Here is a 20,339-nt window from a genome sequence, read left to right as displayed (position 1 = left end):
ATTTACTGCAGATGAAATAGCGTCACCCTGTGGGAAGCAGGCCCATGGACTGGCAGGACCACCAGGCATTTATTTTAAGAATGAAAACAAAGTGAAGACACTATGATTTATTTTTAATAGCTGATAGAAATTTACATTTTGGGTATGGGTATACATAAAATGACACTGGTGGCCGCACTAAAGCAGCGTTTCCGAATTCAGCAAAAACACTTTGATACATCAGACATTCTTTATGTCAAAGTTATTTATTAATTAATTCATAGATAGTTATTTTAAAGTATGAGATGTGAATATGACCAGCTTCTTCTAAATAGGCATATTATGTTATAGTAATATGCAAAAACTTGTTTTTATAGGTATAATTTATAATTTATCTCACAAAAGTGAGTACACCCCTCACATTTTTGAAAATATTTTATTATATCTTTTCATGTGACAACACTGAAGAAATTACACTTTGCTACAATGTAAAGTGGTAAGTGTACAGCTTGTATAACAGTGTAAATTTGCTGTCCCCTCAAAATAACTCAACACACAGCCATTAATGTCTAAACTGCTGTGAGCACACCCCTAAGTGGAAATGTCCAATTTGGGCCCAAAGTGTAATTTCTTCAGGGTTGTCACATGAAAACATATAATAAAATATTTACAAAAATGTGAGGAGTGTACACATTTTTGTGAATTACTGTATATGTAGAAGAGGTTAGCTATATTTGCTACTTGGTGGGCTTGATTTACTAAATGCAAATTTGCTGTTCATTTATAAGGGAGATTGCAAGGGAATTTACCCTAAGGCTGCATTCACACCTGAGCGTAGCGTTTTCAATCGTTTTTTGCGGTGTTTTTTACCGCGATTTGCGCATTTTTACTGCGATTTGTGGCGTTTTTACCACGATTCGCGGCGTTTTTTACCGCGTTTTGTCGCGAATTTGTGCAGGGCAAAAGGTCACCAATGTTAAAAGAAGAAAAACGCCCAAATCAGCCCGATTCGTGTGACAAAAAAGGGTCCGGAACTTGTTTGAGCTTCAGGCGTAGGGCTTCAGGCGACTTGGAGTGGAGATGTGAACCATCTCCATTGAGAATAATGGATTTTTTCCCCTCCAGCATTTTGTAGCTTCAGGCGTCAAGCTACAAAACGCTCAGGTGTGAATGGGGTCTTAAACTTAGTGAATGAGCGAAAGCTCTGGCCGACTTCTATCATCCAGTTACATACACACAAAAATGCTATATATTTTTTTTTTCACAAGGATTCTTCAAAAAGTCGCTGCTGAACCGGCCGGGAGTGAAACCATCTGTGGCCAGCTTAAAGTGGTTGCAAACCCTTACATATACCAAGTGAAGTATCACTGAGTGTCCTCAGGTGATACACAGAGATGAAACAAATGTTACTACATACTGTAAGTTGTACCTGTCTGTCTACAGCTGTTTTTCCCCTACATCCATTCAAAGTGCTGAATTGTAAAGCTTGTCTGAGAGTTCAAAAAAAAGGAGGTGGAGAATTGAAGTTTCACTCTGCAGAGCTCAGTCAGGAGAGCTCTGAAAAATGATTGGAGGGTAGAGACACACCCCCACAACAAAGCTCACAGAAACAGAGCTGAGGCTGTCAATTGGCTGGAGGTCTCTCCCCTGTCATTTTTTTTCACTTGGTGTCAGGAAAACTTGTCAGAAGTGACTCCTGTTGATGGCAGAGGAGTGAAGCGGTAGACAGAAATGTCATTTAGCGCTTTTAATCACTTCAGTCCTGAAAGGATTTACTCCCTTAATGACCAAGCCTTTGTTTGTGATACGGCACTGCTTCGCTTTAACTGACAATTGTCGTGCGACATTGTACCCAAACAAAATTGATGTCCCTTTTTTCCACAACAAATAAAGCTTTCTTTCGGTGGTATTTGATCGCCTCTGCATTTTTAATTTTTTGCGCTATAAACAAAAAAAGACAATTTTCTAAAAAAATATATATTAAAAAAATGTACTCATCAGTTTAGGCCAATATATACTCTGCTACATATTTTAGGTAAAAAAAATCCGCAATAAGCGTATATTGATTGGTTTGCGCAAAAGTTATAGGGTCTATAAAATAGGGGAAAGATTTAGCAACCTTTTAAATAGTTTTTATTGGTAATGGTGGGGATCAGCAATTTTTAGCGGGACTGCAACATTGCGGCAGACAAATCTGACCTTAACCACTTCAGCCCCGGACCAATAAACACCTTAAGGACCAGAGGTCTTTTTCCAATTTCGCACTGCGCTGCTTTAACTGGTAATTGCGTGGTCATGCAATATTGCACCCAAACGAAATTTGCGTCCTTTTCTTCCCACAAATAGAGCTTTCTTTTGATGGTATTTGATTGCCTCTGCGATTTTTTTTTTTTGCGATATAAATGGAAAAAGAGCGAAAATTTTGAAAAAAAAAGATATTTTCTTCTTTTTGTTATAAGAAAAATCGAATAAACTAAATTTTAGTCATACATTGAGGGCAAAATTTATTCAGCCACATGTCTTTAGTAAAAAAAATGTCAATAAGCGTATATTTTTTGGTTTGCGCAAAAGTTATAGCGTCTACAAACTAGAGTACATTTTCTGGAATTTACACAGCTTTTAATTTATGACTGCCGATCTCATTTCTTGAGGTGCTAAAATGGCAGGGCAGTACAAATCCCCCCCAAATGACCCCATTTTGGAAAGTAAACACCCCAAGGAAATTGCTGATGGGTATGTTGAGCCCATTGAATATTTTTTTTTTTTTGTCCTAAGGGATTGAATAATGACAAAAAAAAAAAAAAAAAATTTTTTTACAAAAAGTTGTCACTAAATGATATATTGCTCACACATGCCATAGTTATATGTGGAATTGCACCCCAAAATATATTCCGCTACTTCTCCCGAGTATGGGGATACCACATGTGTGGGACTTTTTGGGAGTCTAGTCGCGCACGGCACCCCGAAAACCAATCACCACCTTCAGGATTTCTAAGGGTGCAAATTTTTGATTTAACTCCTCACTACCTATCACAGTTTCGAAGGCCATAAAATGCCAAAATAGCACAAAACCCCCCAAAATGACCCCATTTTGGAAAGTAGACACCCCAAGCTATTTACTGAGAGGCATGTTGAGTCCATGGAATATTTTATATTTTGCCACAAGTTGCGGGAATATTACAAACTTTTTTTTTTTTGCACAAACTTGTCACTAAATGATATATTGCTCACTCATGCTATGGGCATATGTGAAATGACACCCCAAAATACATTCTGCTGCTTCTCCTGAGTACGGGGATACCACATGTGTGGGACTTTTTGGGAGTCTAGTCGCGCACGGCACCCCGAAAACCAATCACCACCTTCAGGATTTCTAAGGGTGCAAATTTTTGATTTAACTCCTCACTACCTATCACAGTTTCGAAGGCCATAAAATGCCAAAATAGCACAAAACCCCCCCAAATGACCCCATTTTGGAAAGTAGACACCCCAAGCTATTTACTGAGAGGCATGTTGAGTCCATGGAATATTTTATATTTTGCCAAAAGTTGCGGGAAGATTACAAACTTTTTTTTTTTTTGCACAAAGTTGTCACTAAATGATATATTGCTCACACATGCTATGGGCAGAAGTCAAATTACACCCAAAAATAAATTCTGCTGCTTCTCCCGAGTACGGGGATACCACATGTGGGGGACTTTTTGGGAGCCTAGCCACGTACGGGACCCCGAAAACCAAGCACTGCCTTCCGGATTTAAATATAAAATGCTACCAAAAAACCTGTTAGCGATGGCAGGGATCAGGCCTGACTCTGCGATCGCTGCAGTTATGTGTTTAGTGTTTTGTAAGTGACAGTGATCGATCGATACTGCACTTGGGTGGGCTGGGCAGAGGGGCAAAACGCAGGTGCTAGCAGGTATCTGGGCTGATCCCGCTAACAATGCGTTTTTTTGGAACCCTAAACTGCTGGGGACGCTAGTATAGATCTGATCAGATCAGATATTGATCTGTTCAGATTCTATAGCACTATGGGAGGTGTATGCTTTGCGTGTGGGTGTTAGCGGTACTGGCACTAACCTAGCGCTGCCTGGGGCGACGCAGACCCTGACCCTAAAACCTAATTGATATCACCCGCCGGGTGATCAGGGGCTTAAACCTTTATTGGGTAATAAATGGTGGGTGCCCTGATGCTATAAAAAACAAACTAACCAGAGTCACCAGTAACACTTATACAGTGATCAGTGGTGAAAGGGTTAACTAGGGGCAATCAGGGGGTTCAAATTTTTATTAGGTAGTATATGGGGGTCCCTGGCGCTATATAAAAACCTGACGGGGAACCTAAATAACTAACTGGCTAACCAGCGTCACCAGTGACACTTATACTGTGATCGCTGGTGAAAGGGGGTGAAAGGGTTAACTAGCAGCAATCAGGGGGTTAAAACCATTATTGGGTAGTATATCGGGGTACCTAGCGCTATAAAAACCTGGCGGTGAACCTAAAAAAATAACTAGCTACCTAGCGACACTAGCGACACTGATGCAGCGATCAGAAAAATGATCGCTTAGTGACACTGGCAAAAGGGGGTGAAAGGGTTAACTAGCGGCAATCAGGGGGTTAAAACCATTATTGGGTAGTATATCGGGGTACCTAGCGCTATAAAAACCTGGCGGTGAACCTAAAAAAATAACTAGCTACCTAGCGACACTAGCGACACTGATGCAGCGATCAGAAAAATGATCGCTTAGTGACACTGGCAAAAGGGGGTGAAAGGGTTAACTAGCGGCAATCAGGGGGTTAAAACCATTATTGGGTAGTATATCGGGGTACCTAGCACTATAAAAACCTGGCGGTGAACCTAAAAAAATAACTAGCTACCTAGCGACACATGCAGCGATCAGAAAAATGATCGCTTAGTGACACTGGCAAAAGGGGGTGAAAGGGTTAACTAGCGGCAATCAGGGGGTTAAAAACATTATTGGGTAGTATATCGGGGTACCTAGCGATATAAAAACCTGGCGGTGAACCTAAAAAAATAACTAGCTACCTAGCGACACATGCAGCGATCAGAAAAATGATCGCTTAGTGACACTGGCAAAAGGGGGTGAAAGGGTTAACTCTAGGGGCAATCAGGGGGTTAAATATTTATTGGGGGGTGATAGGGGGCTACCCTGGACCTAACACTAACTGTCCTGACAGTTTTTACTGTCACAACTGACACTGAATGCATTGATCAGTAAAGAAATGATCAATGCAATCAGTGACACTGTGACTGGGGGGGGCGATCGGGGGGGGGGGGATTTGTGTGCCTGTGTGTACCTACATGTCAGTGTAGTGTTGGTGCACACTTACTATTAGTCTTCTCCTCGTAGTCCGGTCAAAAAGACCGCCCCGAGGAGAATGACATCACTTCCTCCTTCCTGTGTAAACAATACACAGTGGGAGGAAGCTTCTCATTGGCCAGGAGCGATCCAGAGGGGGTGGCCGAAAACCAACGGCCATCCCCTCATCACGGAGCGCTCCTGGAGCGAACCGGACCGTCGTATCCAACGGGAGGGGGTCCGATCGGACCCCCCACCCGCTGGAAGGCAATCACGTACATCTACGTGATTGTGCCTGCCTGTGCCATTGTGCTGACGTACATTGGCAATACGGCGGTCCTGAAGTGGTTAAGGGACACTTTTTTGTGACCAGTGACACCAATACAGTGATCAGTGCGATAAAAATGCACTGATCACTGTATAAATGGCACTGGCAGGGAAGGGGTTAACACTAGGGGGTGATCAAGCAGCTAAGTGTGTCCTAGGGAGGTGTTTCTAACTGTGGGGGGATTGGACTGACTGGGAGTACAGAGAGATCATTGTTCCTGATCACTAGGAACAGCAATCTCTCTCTCCTCCCTTGTCAGAATGGGGATTGGCCTTGTTTACATTCTACCTCTCTTCATCGTGATCGTGGCTGCCCTGGCTTACATCAAGTCCGCCTGACCCGCGGGCTGGCTCCCACAGCATACCACATGCACAGACCATCATACAGGTACAAAAAACAAAGGGGGTAAAACCACGCTGAGACCTAAAAATAATACTACATAATAAAAATAATGAAAATAAAATATAAATTCAAAATCAATGACAAAATAAATAATGATATTAAAAAAATTTACAGTGAATGTTGAAAATTTTAAGGCTGCTGCTCCACTGTGGGATACACACACAATAATGAAAGTAGAAGAAAAAGAGCTGCACCAATAAAAAATCTTATAATCAAACAGCACTACATTTAGCATAAAGTTCCAGACTTATTAAATTAATAACAACAGTCCATAGCGAGAAGATCTTTGTGTTGAAAGAAAATCGCTTAGCTTCGAAACCAAACACACCACAGTGATTCCACACTTTTATCGCTAATGTGCCCAGCCACCGACAAGAACATGCGCTACCAGAAAGTAGAACGTAAGGACCGTTATGGTAACAAGCCAGTCACAACCCCTCGCCTACACCAGATGTCTTGCAATTCAGGGACAACACTCCATGTACTGTAGATCTTTATGATGCTCCATGCTCCCATTCACACCCAATGAAAATTTTTCATCCTTGGCAGCCAGGAAGGAGGTGTGTCTTCAGAGAGCTCCGGTGACAGATCAGGACAGCGCCCTATAGCGGCATCCTCTGACACTACACCCTCCGCTCTTTCATGGGAGATAGATATGCATACTCATTGGGTGTGTATGGGAGTGTGGAACATCATAAAGATCTACAGTACATGGAGCGTTGTCCCTGAATTGCAAGACACCTGGTGTAGGCGAAGGGTTGTGACTGGCTTGTTACCATAATGCTCCTTATGCTCTGCCTTCTGTCTGGTAAGCGCATCTTCTTGTCGGGGGCTGGGCACATTAGCGATAAAAGTGTGGAATCACTGTGGTGTGTTTGGTTTCAAAGCTAAGTGATTTTCTTTCAACACAAAGATCTTCTCGCTATGGACTGTTGTTATTAATTTAATAAGTCTGGGACTTTATGCTAAATGTAGTGCTGTTTGATTATAAACTTTTTTATTCTACCATCATACAGGCACATCAGTTTTTGCGCAGCATATATGCGGAAGGAGGTCGGCAAGTGGTTAATTGAGACAATATAGAGGGATATGCCGTGTTCATATTTCATGTCTGAGGTTTACAACCACTTAAAGTCTATCAATTTTCACAACCTAGTTCAAAACTATACATTTTTCTATGTGACTTATCTTACAGTTAATTTTTTTCTCAGCAGCTGTGAAGCCGAAATACAATCCAGATATTCAGATTGACACTGGAGACTGTAAATATCTCATTAGAAGTTTCTTTTAGGTTCATTTTTAAGAATTCATTGAAAATATGCACTCTTAAGTTTCCTATAAAATGAAAACATAAACAAATAAAAAGGCCATTCATTCCACCCCAGCTCACTGTATCTGGTAGAGTTAAAAAGGGAGGGAGCACACTAGGACCCTGGAGTGCCCTGGGCTGACTTTAAAATCTTTCCTTTTGGATTGGAGAAACTGGGAGGGACCAGCATCCCGAGCTTTCCTTAAACCTGCCAGCGCTGGTCAGATCCAAACAGATGCTACAAACTACTAATTTAATTGGACACCTCTTTCGCTTTTGTCTAGAGACAGTCTCTCTCTCTCTCTTTCTCTCTTTATCCCCTGTCTGAGCGTCCAGATAAGTTCAGGGAAAAATTCCAAAGTTCTGCCTGGCCTGGTTACAAACTCTCCACAGTGCTGGCAAATATACCTAAGTCTTAAAAAGTTTTCTTTCAGCTGTTAAAGCCTGAGGATATGTAGCTGGGACAGACTGGTGGATTCCAGATTAAAGTCTTCTTTTCCTTTGGAATAAAAAGCACTGACATTCCACAGAGATCGAATGGATTTCTCAGCATCTTTACAAGATTACTGACTTCTGCCTTGTTGCAGACGGCCAATATTGTTTGCAAGTCAAGTTTTTCTAGCTTTCAAGGAATAGCAGAGATTAACCTAAACTAAAGGTTGGAGTACATCTTTTTTGTCCTGGCTGGGTTGGAGCCTGTGAAGTGACAGATTGTGCGACTTCTAGAACTGAGAAATGCCTGTAGGCACATGTTGCTGGAAGGGTTCCAACAAGGTTCGAGCAGAGATGACCGCCCCCTGACTTCTGCATGTTCCTGCTAAGACTTTATTCTGCGAAATCCAAACTGGATGGCAAGTTGGGCTTTTCTTTTCGGGAAAATTAATGTTCTGATGCCAGGACACTAGCCAGCTAACGACAGCTTTTCCAACCTGTGTGACAGCCTGCTGCTCAGAGCGTGGATATGGCAGTTCAAACGCTAACAGGATTTTCTCTAGTAAGCCTGCTGAGCTTTGGTTATATGTCCTGGGATTGGATGAAGCCAGTAGTACTTGGAGACAGCCCCGGTGATGCTCCAGCTGAATTTCAGGCACCTCCTTCTCCGAGGCCTCCACACATCATCTTCATTCTTACTGATGACCAAGGGTATCACGATATAGGGTACCACGGGTCGGACATACAAACTCCCACGCTGGATCGCCTTGCAGCTGAGGGGGTCAAGCTTGAGAATTATTATGTGCAGCCCATATGTACACCTTCACGTAGTCAGCTTATCACTGGCAGGTAAGTACCCACTTTTCTAGGGAAAAGATGAATGACTGGTTTCAAGTGCTTCCTAGGGTCTGGTTTCTTTCTGACATTTTAACAGTTCCTTTAGAAGACACTAGCAGTTATTGTGAAAGCAGTTGGTTGTTGCCCTTGTACCCTTGTGCCCTTGTACACATGGTCGGACATTCTGACGGAAAGTGTCAGATCGGACCGTGTTGTCGGATAATCCAACCGTGTGTAGCCTTCATCAGGCTTTTTCAGTCGGAATGTCCGACCAACAAAGTTTGAGAGCTAAATATAAAAATTTTCCGACAACATGATCCGATCGGACAAAGTCTGATCGTTTGTAGAGAATTCCGATAGGACAAAGTGCCACGCATGCTCGGATCAAATTCCTAGACCAAAGCTATTGGCTACTAGCCTGAACGTAGTCCCGCTGTAACTAAATAACGTCATCACGTTACGAACGATCGGATTTTCCGACAACTTTGTCTGACTGTGTATATTCAACACCAGTTTCGGACAAAATCTGACGGATTTTGTTGTCGGAATGTCTGACCGTGTGTACGGGGGCTAAGAGGACTCAAACTGCTGTCCAGAACAAGCAATACAATTCCTTGCTCAAAGTGGACACAAGTCATGAAGTTGGGTATTCTTACCTTAAAAGCTTTCCTAAACTAAAGAAAGACTTGGAAGTAAAAGTATTGATCACCTACCACAAAGCAGTAAAAACCTGCTCCCGCTGTGCTTCGGTTCCAAGTCACATGACTTAACGCAAAAATGTTGAGTCATTTGACCTACAGCACGCCAGCTGAATCTTCATTGACAGATCATTGCCCTATAGTGTCTTATCAGTGCCCTATAGCGTGCCACATGTAACCTGGGACTGAAGTACTGAAAAAATGGTTGTTTTACAGCCTGGGGTAAAATTATTGTTCCCTTAAATTTTTGGACACTGTGGAGAAAAAGATAAAACCTGATTGGTTTCTATGGGCTACAAATACGTTTGTCCTTTTCACCAATCATACAATATCCTTACAAGTTCAAGATTTTGCACAGTTTTGACCCATGCACATCAAGGCATTCTGACTTTTAAGTGTGTTATTTGTGACCACCTAAATCAAAAGTTAAGTAAACTTTTTCCAAAGTTCCTTTACTAAAATGCCAATTGAAACCACACATGCTTATTCATTTATAATACCATTGAGGTATACATTAATGTGGTTACATAAGTATGTGGTATTTTCAGACAATGTGGTTTCCTTAAGTGCATGTATATGAAAAGCCCCACAAGATAAAACTGAAAAGCAAGACAAAGGGGCTTTGTCTGCACTTCCTAGATATCCAAAATCCAAGCAAAGCGAGCGCACAGATGTGATTGGATCTTTATTTTGTACTTTAAAATGATCTTTTCTTTTGATATTTGGGAAAGATTCAGAAGGATGCACAGTGGGGATGAGTGAACCTCTGAAAAGAAATAATTCAATGAGTAATTGAATAGTTTATGGCTTCCCAATTGTGTAGCTGGAAAGGAAATGAGTAGTTAGAAATATATGTCTGTCCCAAAAACAATAGTCCTGTTATTGCCAAAGGGTTATTCTATGTGTTAGGATCATTAGGATCTGCTGGAGCTAGCATACAGGCTATAAAACAAGCAAAACAAATGCTGATACCTACTTTGTTTTAATTTAAGTGGGTCCATTTTCCAAAAAGAAAAACCAAAGGCGTGTTCAGTGCCAGAAACCCTTTTGGTGTGGGACTTTAGATTCTTAAAGCATACATAAATTTCTCATTAGGCACACATTCTTCTCCAGCTATCATCCATCCTTAAAGCTGAACTCCAGGAAAATAAAACACCCTCACTTGCAGAGGACACGAGAGGACCTTAGATTGCAGGGTACCCTGCCAGAGTGCAGGGTATCAGAGGCAGTGGAGATGATCCTGCAGGAGCAGAGGATCAGGTCACCAAAAGTGCTTTACCCGATCCAATAGGCATAAATGAGTAGTTAACCCTTGTATTGAGGAAGGAGCCCTACTGGAAAGGAAAGATTTTTAGTTTTCCCGGAGTTCAGCTTTACCTTTGCAGTAAGGTAAAAAATCTTCTGCATGCATCCTCCCGTAAATACATACCTGAGCCCGATCTCGATCCATTGATATGAATGAGAGCTAAGGCTCAGCTGGGTCTCTCGCTCCTGATTGGTTCAGAAACAGCAGCGGGAGCCAATAGCTCCCGATACGTTTTAATCAGAGCCAATGATGAGGGAGCAGGGGGCTGGGCCGAACCCTGCTCTGTGTGTCTTATGGACACTCAGAGTGGGGTTCGGGAGTTAGCACACACGTGTGCCCCCATGGCAAGTGGCTTGCTATAGAGGCAATCAGCGGGAGGTGGGGATTGCGGAGCCAGGAACACCAGTGGGGGACCCCAGAAGTGGAGGATTGAGGATGCAAAACCATTCCACAGAGCAGGTAAGTATAACGTGTTTGTTACTGTAAGAAAAACAAAAGACAAGGCTTTGCAAACACTTTAACATATATCATTAGCCTAACACTTAATTTGTCCTTTGCGCTAAGTTTAACCACTTCAGCCCTGGAAGATTTTACCCCCTTACTGACCAGAGCACTTTTTGCGATTCGGCACTGCATCACTTTAACTGACAATTGTGCGGTGGGGCAATATTGACGTCCTTTTTTTCCCACAAATAGAGCTTTCTTTTGGTGGTATTTGATCATCTCTGCGTTTTTGTTTTTTTGAGCTATAAAAAAAAAGAGCGACAATTTTGAAACAAAACACAATCGGGGTTATTTACTAAAGGAAAATCCACTTTGCACTGAAAGTGCACTTGGAAGTAAAGTTGCTGTAGATCCGAGGGGGACATGCAAGGAAAATAAAAAAACAGCATTTTAGATGGTATATGATTGGATGATAAAATCAGCAGAGCTTCCACTCATTTCAGATCTACCCCTTAGATTTAGAGTGGCTGCATTTCCTAGTGCACTTCTAGTGCACTTGCAGTGCAAAGTGGATTTGCCTTTCATAAATAACTCCCAATATTTTGTACTTTTTGCTATAATAAATGTCCCCATTTTGTTTTTTTAAAGCACATTTTTTCTCAGTTTAAGCCGATATGTATTCTTCTACATATTCTTGGTAATAGAAATCGCAATAAGCGTATATTGATTGGTTTGCACAAAAGTTATAGTGTCTACAAAATAGGGGATAGATTTATAAAATTTGTATTATTATTATTATTTTTTTTACTAGTAATGGCAGCGATCTGCAATTTTTATCAGGACTGCGACATTATGCCAGACACATCAGACAATTCTGACGCATTTATGGGACCATTGGCATTAATACAGTATTAATACAGTAAAACTGTCAAACTGTCACTGGCAGTTAACACTAGGGGGCGATCAAGGGGTTAACTGTGTTTCCTAGTGTGTGTTCTAACTGAAGGGGGGAGGGGGCTGACTAGAGATGACAGATCGCTGTTCATACTTTGTATGAACAGATGATATGTCACTTCTCCCCTCAGAGAACCGGAATCTCTGTGTTTAGGCACAGATCCCAGTTCTCGCCATGTTACGAGCGATTGCAGGAGTCCGACGGTCATTGAGACCGCCGGGCACTCACATTGGCTCCAGGGGCCAGCTGCCCTAGTGGCTGCCTTAAGCAGTAATGTAACATGACGGCAAATCGCCTGTCCGTACCATTCTGCCGCAGTACAATTGCGGCGGCTGGTCGGAAAAAGGTTAAAGGAAAAATTCAAGTGAATGTAAACCCTAACAATGAACTTCTCTTATTGGCTCCCTTTTGGTCTGTTAAATATACCAATGACTGTTATATCTGTTTAATAAATGTAAAACAATACCAGTTGATCCTGCCAGAAATCCAGCCAATTTGTATTTTCTTGTGCTCTATGCAGTGTTATCAGCCCTGTCCCATCCTCTCCTTTGACTATAGTACAATCCCCATGTATGTCATAAAGAAGAGAAGAGGAGAGGTGTTCTGTAATCCTAACACAATTCCTGTAAAGGTGTTACCAATGCTGCCCTACCATAAAAAGATTAGAGTGAGTGCGTGTTGTCAATCTAGAACGGGAAGTATGTGTTACTGGCAGATTCACCTACAATATATAATTTTTAATCTGCTTTTTAGACAAATCAGCAGGAATCGGAGAAAAAACCCATCTATGGCAGCTTTGGGATCTCATTCATACAGGGCATGCAACACCTTACGTCCATGCAGGGCTGTGTTTACCCGCATAGGAATGCACAGGTGTTCCATGCAACCTTGTGCAGACAGTCCCATTGATGTCTAATCGGACACAGTGGCTACACGAACACTTTGGCTGTGTGTCAATATGGCATCTATGTGGGTGCATTTCCCCAAACTCACACTGAGGTTGGGGACACGAATGCGCCTCCGACACCCACATGGATGTCATATTAGGACCCAATGTAGTTGATTTACTAAAGGCAAATAGCAATGGTGGACCATTCATATGGGGCCCCCCAATTCATGAATTTGGCCCCCTAATCTACATGCGGGGCACAGGGCATTTGGATTCCAATGGGGGATTCTTTAATAGGCTTCAAAAAAGGGGGGCTCGGGGAGCAGGGCACTGCACCCCAAACCCACCCAGTTATGTGTCAGTAGCGAATTAGACACATAACCCAGTTATGTGTCAGTAGCAAATTAGTATTGTCTACCTGATTCTCCTCCCGGCCAATCAGGAAGTGGGACCTGAGACCCGTCATCCAATTGGCTGAATTGCCGCCCCTCCAAAAAAAAACACTGGCAAATAGACTGTGCACTTTGCAAAGTGCATTTGCACTCTGCAAGTGCAGTTGCTCCACAGCTTAGTAAATGAGCAGAAGCTCTGCTGACTTCCATTATCCAATAGTGTGCAAGAAAAATGCAGTTTTCTTTTATTTTCTTGCATGTGATTAGGTATTCTTTGCAAAGTGAAGCTTTACCTCATTTACTAAGCCCTGGAGCAAAGACACTAGTAAATCAACCCCAATATCTAAACAGACATCAGTGGGACTGCCTGAACAGGGATGCATGGGGCACCTGTAAATCCCTATGCAGGTAAACACAGCCCTCCATTGGGTGGGTATTGTACACCCTGTGTGAACGAGGCCTAAAGCAGGCCATACATTATACAAAAATGTGCCGATTCCACATTTGATGTGTATGAGGGAATTACTTCCTGGTAGGTTATGTATGTGTTCTCATGGCAGGAAGTCTCCCCCACAGTGAGATCCCAAAGATCAGTGGGGATGGTGCTCCATTTTTTGGGGGGCAAAAAAAAACCCTGGCCAGGTCCTCACTTACCCCACAGGTCACGGGCGGCTTTCCCTGCTTCTCCTCCCGTCCAAACCGATCTCAAGACCTGCTTCCTGTCCTGATTGGCTGGGAGGAGAAGCAGGAAGACAATAGCAAATGTTGATTCACTAATGTCGCAAGTGGGTGGGCTTGTGGCCCTGAGTCTAACCTTTTTGAAGCCAATTAGAGCCTCAGGTGCTAATCAGGTGCTAATCAATGGGAAACTATTGTTGGTCTTTTGGTTGTATTATTATCATTATTTTAATCTCACTAATAGGTTATCTATTGTGTTTCTGTGGCTAACCCTGTGCATTCTGGGGTTGTCCAATCCCCATTATCAGTGTTTTGAAGACACTCTATAGTCTTTTGCAGTATCATAAGTTTGTATTTAGTTTGAATTATTCCAATATTGCACTGAGCACTCAGAGGGTCATCAGTCCTGATCACTAATAATTATCATCACGTTGGATGTAATATATACAAGCAATTTTTTGAAGTATCTATTTGTGCTATGGTAAAAGGTTGATTTTAGCGCACCCTATATATATAATTTTTGTTATTTATTGCAGGCTGTAATCACGCGCTTCAAAAATAAAAAAAGCTAATTGAAATCTAAGCATCCGGTGCCCCACATGGAGATTAGGGCCTGGCACATGGAGATTAGGGAGGCGGCACCCCTGCGTCCCATATGGACCAGCCGCCACTGACAAAGATCAATGTTGCTGGCTATAGCCGGTGGCACTGATCATTTGGGAAAAGCCCAGCAGGGTGTTTGTACAGAAGTTGATCGACTTCTGTACATCCAGGGTGCCCATACATAGATCAAAATTCCTCAGGTCCCTGCTGAAAGGGGCCACATTTTGATCAATGCATGGCACTGCCCCTAAACCACTAGGGTCAATGAGCGCAACAGCAAATTCTTGGGCTGATCCTTACATTATGCTACATATTTTATGGCACCCAAATAGCCCTAAGCCTATTTATTCTAGCGTTACTAGTCCGTAGAGCACCCCTAACTGATATAGACGTAGGCCCTAAATGAAGGGCTCCCACGTTCTGTGAAAATTCAGTTGGCAATAGCCAGGAGCAGACTTCCTAGAGAGTCATTTGCAGAGGGACTAAAGTTACTGAATATGTAAACAAGAGATCATTTGTGTAGCCAGAAACTCTTGCCAGCAAAGAAGCTGTCTTGGCTCCCATCCTATTTGACATTAACCCGTGTGATGAGAAAAAAGCAGCATGCCATAAATATAACAAGCAGGACGTTTCAAATGTCTGTACAAAGTGAGCTTTTCACCTCTAGTGCACAGGCTGTTTAGGGGTTAAGCTATGAGAAAAAAAAAAAGAAAAATAGAGATTGCTGTGTTCTTGCCATTCACAAGGACCATTTTGCCTTCAGGTGTAGAGTTTCTGCAGATCTCCCTATGGAATCAACTTCCTGCTTCTAAGAATGATAGGATGTACCTACCTGAGACTTGTCTGAGTAATGGCAGGCACAGGGGTGATGAAAAGGCTCACATACACATCTAAATCTAAATATACAAGGTTACAGCACAACACAAAGCCATTTGTCATTGTGCAATGAAGAGTGGTAAGGAAGAAAGCTGAAAGAAAGTTACAGAATTCTATGGCCATGGAGGCTATTTGAGATGGGTGATCAAAGAACTTAATTAAATACCGAGTGTGACCACTCATCCCACTCATCCACTATTGCTTTAACTCAGATCTAAACCTGCTGAGTGGCATTTAGTTTACTGAATCTTTGCATACCATACTTGTTTTCACTTTTATTTGCATCTAAGAAAAACTGATTTCCTGCAGCCTCTTTGTTGGCACTTACATAGTTACATAGTTACATAGTAGGTGAGGTTGAAAAAAGACACAAGTCCATCAAGTCCAACCTATTTGTGTGATTATATGTCAGTATTATATTGTATATCCCTGTATGTTGTGGTCTTTCCGTTGCTTATCTAATAGTTTCTTGAAACTATTGATGCTCCCTGCTGAGAGTTTAAGGTTTAAACCTCTTTTCTTCTAATTTTAATGAGTAGCCATGTGTCTTGTTAAACTCCCTTTTGCGCAAAAAGTTTTATCCCTATTGTGGGGTCACTAGTCACTTCCTGTCTACATTCACTCCTGCCATGGCTGTGAGACATTTCTTATAGAGCATTTTGTGATGGTGAGTAGTGATGGACGAACTTACGACAGGACGTTTCGTGAACGCGAACCGCAAACACGGCCAAAAGTTTGAGAACCGCAAAGTTCGCGGCGGGCCCCATTTACTTTAATGGCAGGCGAACCTTAAAAACCTACAGGTCATATTTTCAGCCACAAAATACTTACTAGCTGTGCACACATAGTCCCACTACATGGACACTGACATAACAAAAGTATTAAGTGAATCTGGGATCGACAACTACAAGCATCCTTTTTTTATCTGTGAAATTTTGACAATTCAGGAGTGCATGAAGGCCATGGAGGAGAGGAAAGGTCAGGGCAGGCTAAGAAGAGGGTGCAGGAGATGATCACCAGCACTGTGATAGAGAGCACTGACACCAGCACCGTGATAGAGAGCACTGACACCAGCACTGAGATAGAGAGCACTGACACCACACCAGCACCGTGATAGAGAGCACTGATACCACACCAGCACAGTGATAGAGAGCACTGACACCAGCACCATGATAGAGAGCCCTGACACCAGCACAGTGATAGAGAGCTCTAACACCAGCACTGAGATAGAGAGCACTGACACCAGCACCATGATAGAGAGCCCTGACACCAGCACCGTGATAGAGAGCTCTGACACCAGCACCAAGATAGAGAGCACTGACACCAGCACCAAGATAGAGAGCACTGACACCAGCACAGAGATAGAGAGCACTGACACCACACCAGCACTGTGATAGAGAGCACTGACACCAGCACCGTGATAGAGAGCACTGACACCAGCACCATGATAGAGAACACTGACACCAGCACCATGATAGAGAGCACTGACACCAGCACCGAGATAGAGAGCACTGACACCACACCAGCACCGTGACAGAGAGAACTGACACCACACCAGCACCGTGATAGAGAAGACTGACACCAGCACCGAGTTAGAGAGCACTGACACCACACCAGCACCATGATAGAGAGCACTGAGACCAGCATCGAGATAGAGAGCACTGACACCACACCAGGACCGTGATAGAGAGCACTGACACCAGCACCGTGATAGAGAGCACTGAGACCACACCAGCACCGAGATAGAGAGCACTGAGACCACACCAGCACTGTTATAGAGAGCACTGAGACCACACCAGCACCGTGATAGAGAGCACTGACACCAGCACCGAGATAGAGAGCACTGACACCAGCACCATGATAGAGAGCACTGACACTACATCAGCACCGAGATAGAGAGAGAGCACTGACACCAGCACCGAGATAGAGAGTACTGACAGCAGCACTGATACCAGCAACTCGCTGCGGGACCCAAAAATATGACACCGCTCAACCTCTTCAAACAGGAGGGTAAGGGCATATAGTACGGTGTGCTTTTTTTGTACAAGGAAGTGAGCCAAATGTAGAAAAAAGTTTGTGTGCTCGATTAAATACATTGTTTACAGAGTTATGCATATACATGGTCTACTGGTCACATGTGTTGAATTCCTCTGAGATCCATGCCTCATTAATTTTTTATAAATGTCAGGTAGTCAACACTGTTGTGAGCTAGGCAAGTGCGCTTATCAGTCACGATCCCCCCTGCTGTGCTGAACGTCCTTTCGGACAGGACACTGGACGAGGGGCAAGCCAACAGTTCCTGTACAATATACTGTACACCTATACCAGTCCTTAAAAGGACCTTTGTGGACCTAGTAGCTAGTTATTTGCAGACTGTCCCTCAGTCCCTACACTGATAAAAGACAGCTGCAGAATCGGGAAGCAATCAGCAGCACAGCAGTCAGCAGCAGTGCACCACAACCCTATATATTGTACACCTATACCAGTCCTTAAAAAGACCTTTGTGGACCTAGTAGCTAGTGATTTGCAGACTGTCCCTCAGTCCCTACACTGATAAAAGACAGCTGCATAATCGGGCAGCAATCAGCAGCACAGCAGTCAGCAGCAGTGCACGACAACCCTATATATTGTACACCTATACCAGTCCTTAAAAGGACCTTTGTGGACCTAGTAGCTAGTGATTTGCAGACTGTCCCTCAGTCCCTACACTGACAAAAGACAGCTGCAGAATCGGTCAGCAGTGCACTCAGCAATCACCAGCACAGCAGTTAGCAGCAGTGCACCAGCACCCTATATACTGTACACCTATACCAGTCCTTAAAAGGACCTTTGTGGACCTAATAGTAATAGCTAGTGATTAAACTGACTGTCCCTGCTCCACACAGCGTCCTGTCCCTACACTGACAAAAGACAGCTGCAGAATCAGTCAGCAGTGCGCTCAACAATCACCAGCACAGCAGTGCACCAGAACCCTATATACTGTACACCTATACCAGTCCTTAAAAGGACTTTTGTGGACCTAATAGCTAGTGATTTGTGTCACTACAGTCTGTCCCTGCTCCACACAGCATCCTGTCCCTACACTGACAAAAGACAGAATGTAAAATGGCCGCCAGATCAGGTCTATTTATAAGGTAGGGGGAATGTCCAATTGTCCATGTGCTGAAATGTCTCAATTGGCTGTCCTGCACCCCATGATGGATGTGTCATCATGGGTCAAAGTTCTTTCACAATGTAAACGCATATATCCGCTGGGCGAACAGCGCCAGAAGTCCGCCGGTTTGGCGAATCGCGAACGCGCAAAATTTGCCGCGAACCGACCGCCGGTCGAACCGTAAGGCCATCTCTAATGGTGAGCACAATGATCCATGTGTGTTGAAATGGCTACTTGTAGTCTTCTCTGGGCACCATGTGACTGGGTGACAAAGGAGGAGCAGGGACAAAGTGTTGCCACCCTATAACATGGGGTGCCTTAATAAAGACCTTCAAAGGGATGCTATTTTATTGGAAGCTTTAAATTAAAAAATTTTGAAAATAATGTTTTCAGTAACATGTTAAAGTTTATATGGGATTTCAGTGATTGAATCTACATTCACTTTAAAGTGATTGTAAAGGTATTTTCTTTTAAATAACAAAACAGCTTAATATGGGGCACTTGTACAGGCTCCATCCTAAGCCAGCTCTGTGTGTCCATTGACACTCACAGTGCAGCTCAGCTCTGGCCCTGCTCACTCCACACAGGACTCGATTGACAATGTCTTCTGCCACTGCTGCCTCCATGTCCAGAGAGAAGGGATAGAATAGAGAGAGCCACTGCTCTCGGGCACAGCACTGGATTGAGACTGGACCCAGGTAAGTATTTAGGGGGGACTGGGGGGGGGGGCTGAAGACAGAAGTTTTTTTTTACTTTAAAGTGGAGCTTCACCCAAAAGGGGAACCTCACTGGTTTGCACCCCCCTCCACTGCGACATTTGGCACTTTTTGGGAGGGAGGGGGAACTGTTGTCTGGTTATGACAGGTACCAGCCCCCACTTCCGGCTCTGCCCCTTCCTTCCCCTGCAGTCTTCTGGGACACATCACAGGTCCCAGAAGACTACGGACTATTGACACTGCCCAGCGCGACTCTGGTGCATGCACAGTTAGAAAGATGCAAGGCTTCAATTTATGTTTCCCTTACTAGAGATGCCGGTGCCTGCACCCGAAGCAGATTGGAGAATTGGTTCAGCTGAGGACATCCCTGGATCCCTGGACAGGTAAATGTTCTTATATTGAAAGGAGTCTGGAGCTCCTCTTTAATGCAGAGAATGCATTAAGGTAAAATGCTTTCTGCCTTTAGGCTAGGTTCACACATGTGCCAGTGGTTGCTGGTGTGGGAATCGCACCTGTACTCGCACCCACAACCACCCACAGCTAAAACGTGCCTCTATTTTACAGGCGCATGGGGCTGCCATTAATATAATATATAATAATGCAGTGCATTTGCAGGTGTGGGAAATCGCATGGTGCAAAAGTACCATGCGATTTCCAGTTGGTTGAAGTCTTAAAAAGGTGCAGGAGCCCTTTTCCTGCTTTTCTTACAGGTACAGTACAGCAGTCCATTCAATAAATAAGCTGCTGTGCCCATACAAATGCGAGCCACACTAAACACAGAGGTATGAACCAAGCCTTACAACCAATTCAAAATTTTGAAAGCAAGCTGATGCACAGTCAGGACAGTTTGTGACAATTGTGTATGTATGAATTGCAGGACAACTGTAGTGCTAAATACCTAGCCTAGTGCTGTGCCTCGCCAAGCTAAGCACTGAAATGGTGATCTCTATAACTGATCTGGTTGTGGCAAGATAGATGTAATTTATAGTCTCAGTAGAATTAGCAGGGACTCGATCCAAATG

At 43.4% G+C, this 20,339-nt stretch overlaps 1 protein-coding gene across 1 annotated transcript in view; it reads left to right on the top strand.

Annotated features, from left to right (window-relative positions):
- Positions 1–7,534: 7,534 nt before the first annotated feature.
- The window catches only part of ARSI (arylsulfatase family member I), a 70,606-nt gene continuing 57,801 nt past the window's right edge, over positions 7,535–20,339 (top strand). The window contains exon 1 of the mRNA XM_077468294.1: positions 7,535–8,618. Coding sequence (XP_077324420.1) covers positions 8,299–8,618 — 320 coding nt within the window. The 5' untranslated portion in view covers positions 7,535–8,298. The remainder of the gene's footprint in view (positions 8,619–20,339) is intronic.

Source organism: Lithobates pipiens, unplaced genomic scaffold (assembly GCF_037356315.1).
Source record: "Lithobates pipiens isolate NorthernLeopardFrog02 unplaced genomic scaffold, aLitPip1_a1.2 Scaffold_8, whole genome shotgun sequence".
Taxonomy (NCBI): Eukaryota; Metazoa; Chordata; class Amphibia; order Anura; family Ranidae; genus Lithobates; species Lithobates pipiens.
The sequence above is the reverse complement of the archived record's forward strand: the minus strand, read 5'-3'. Positions and strand labels throughout refer to the sequence as shown.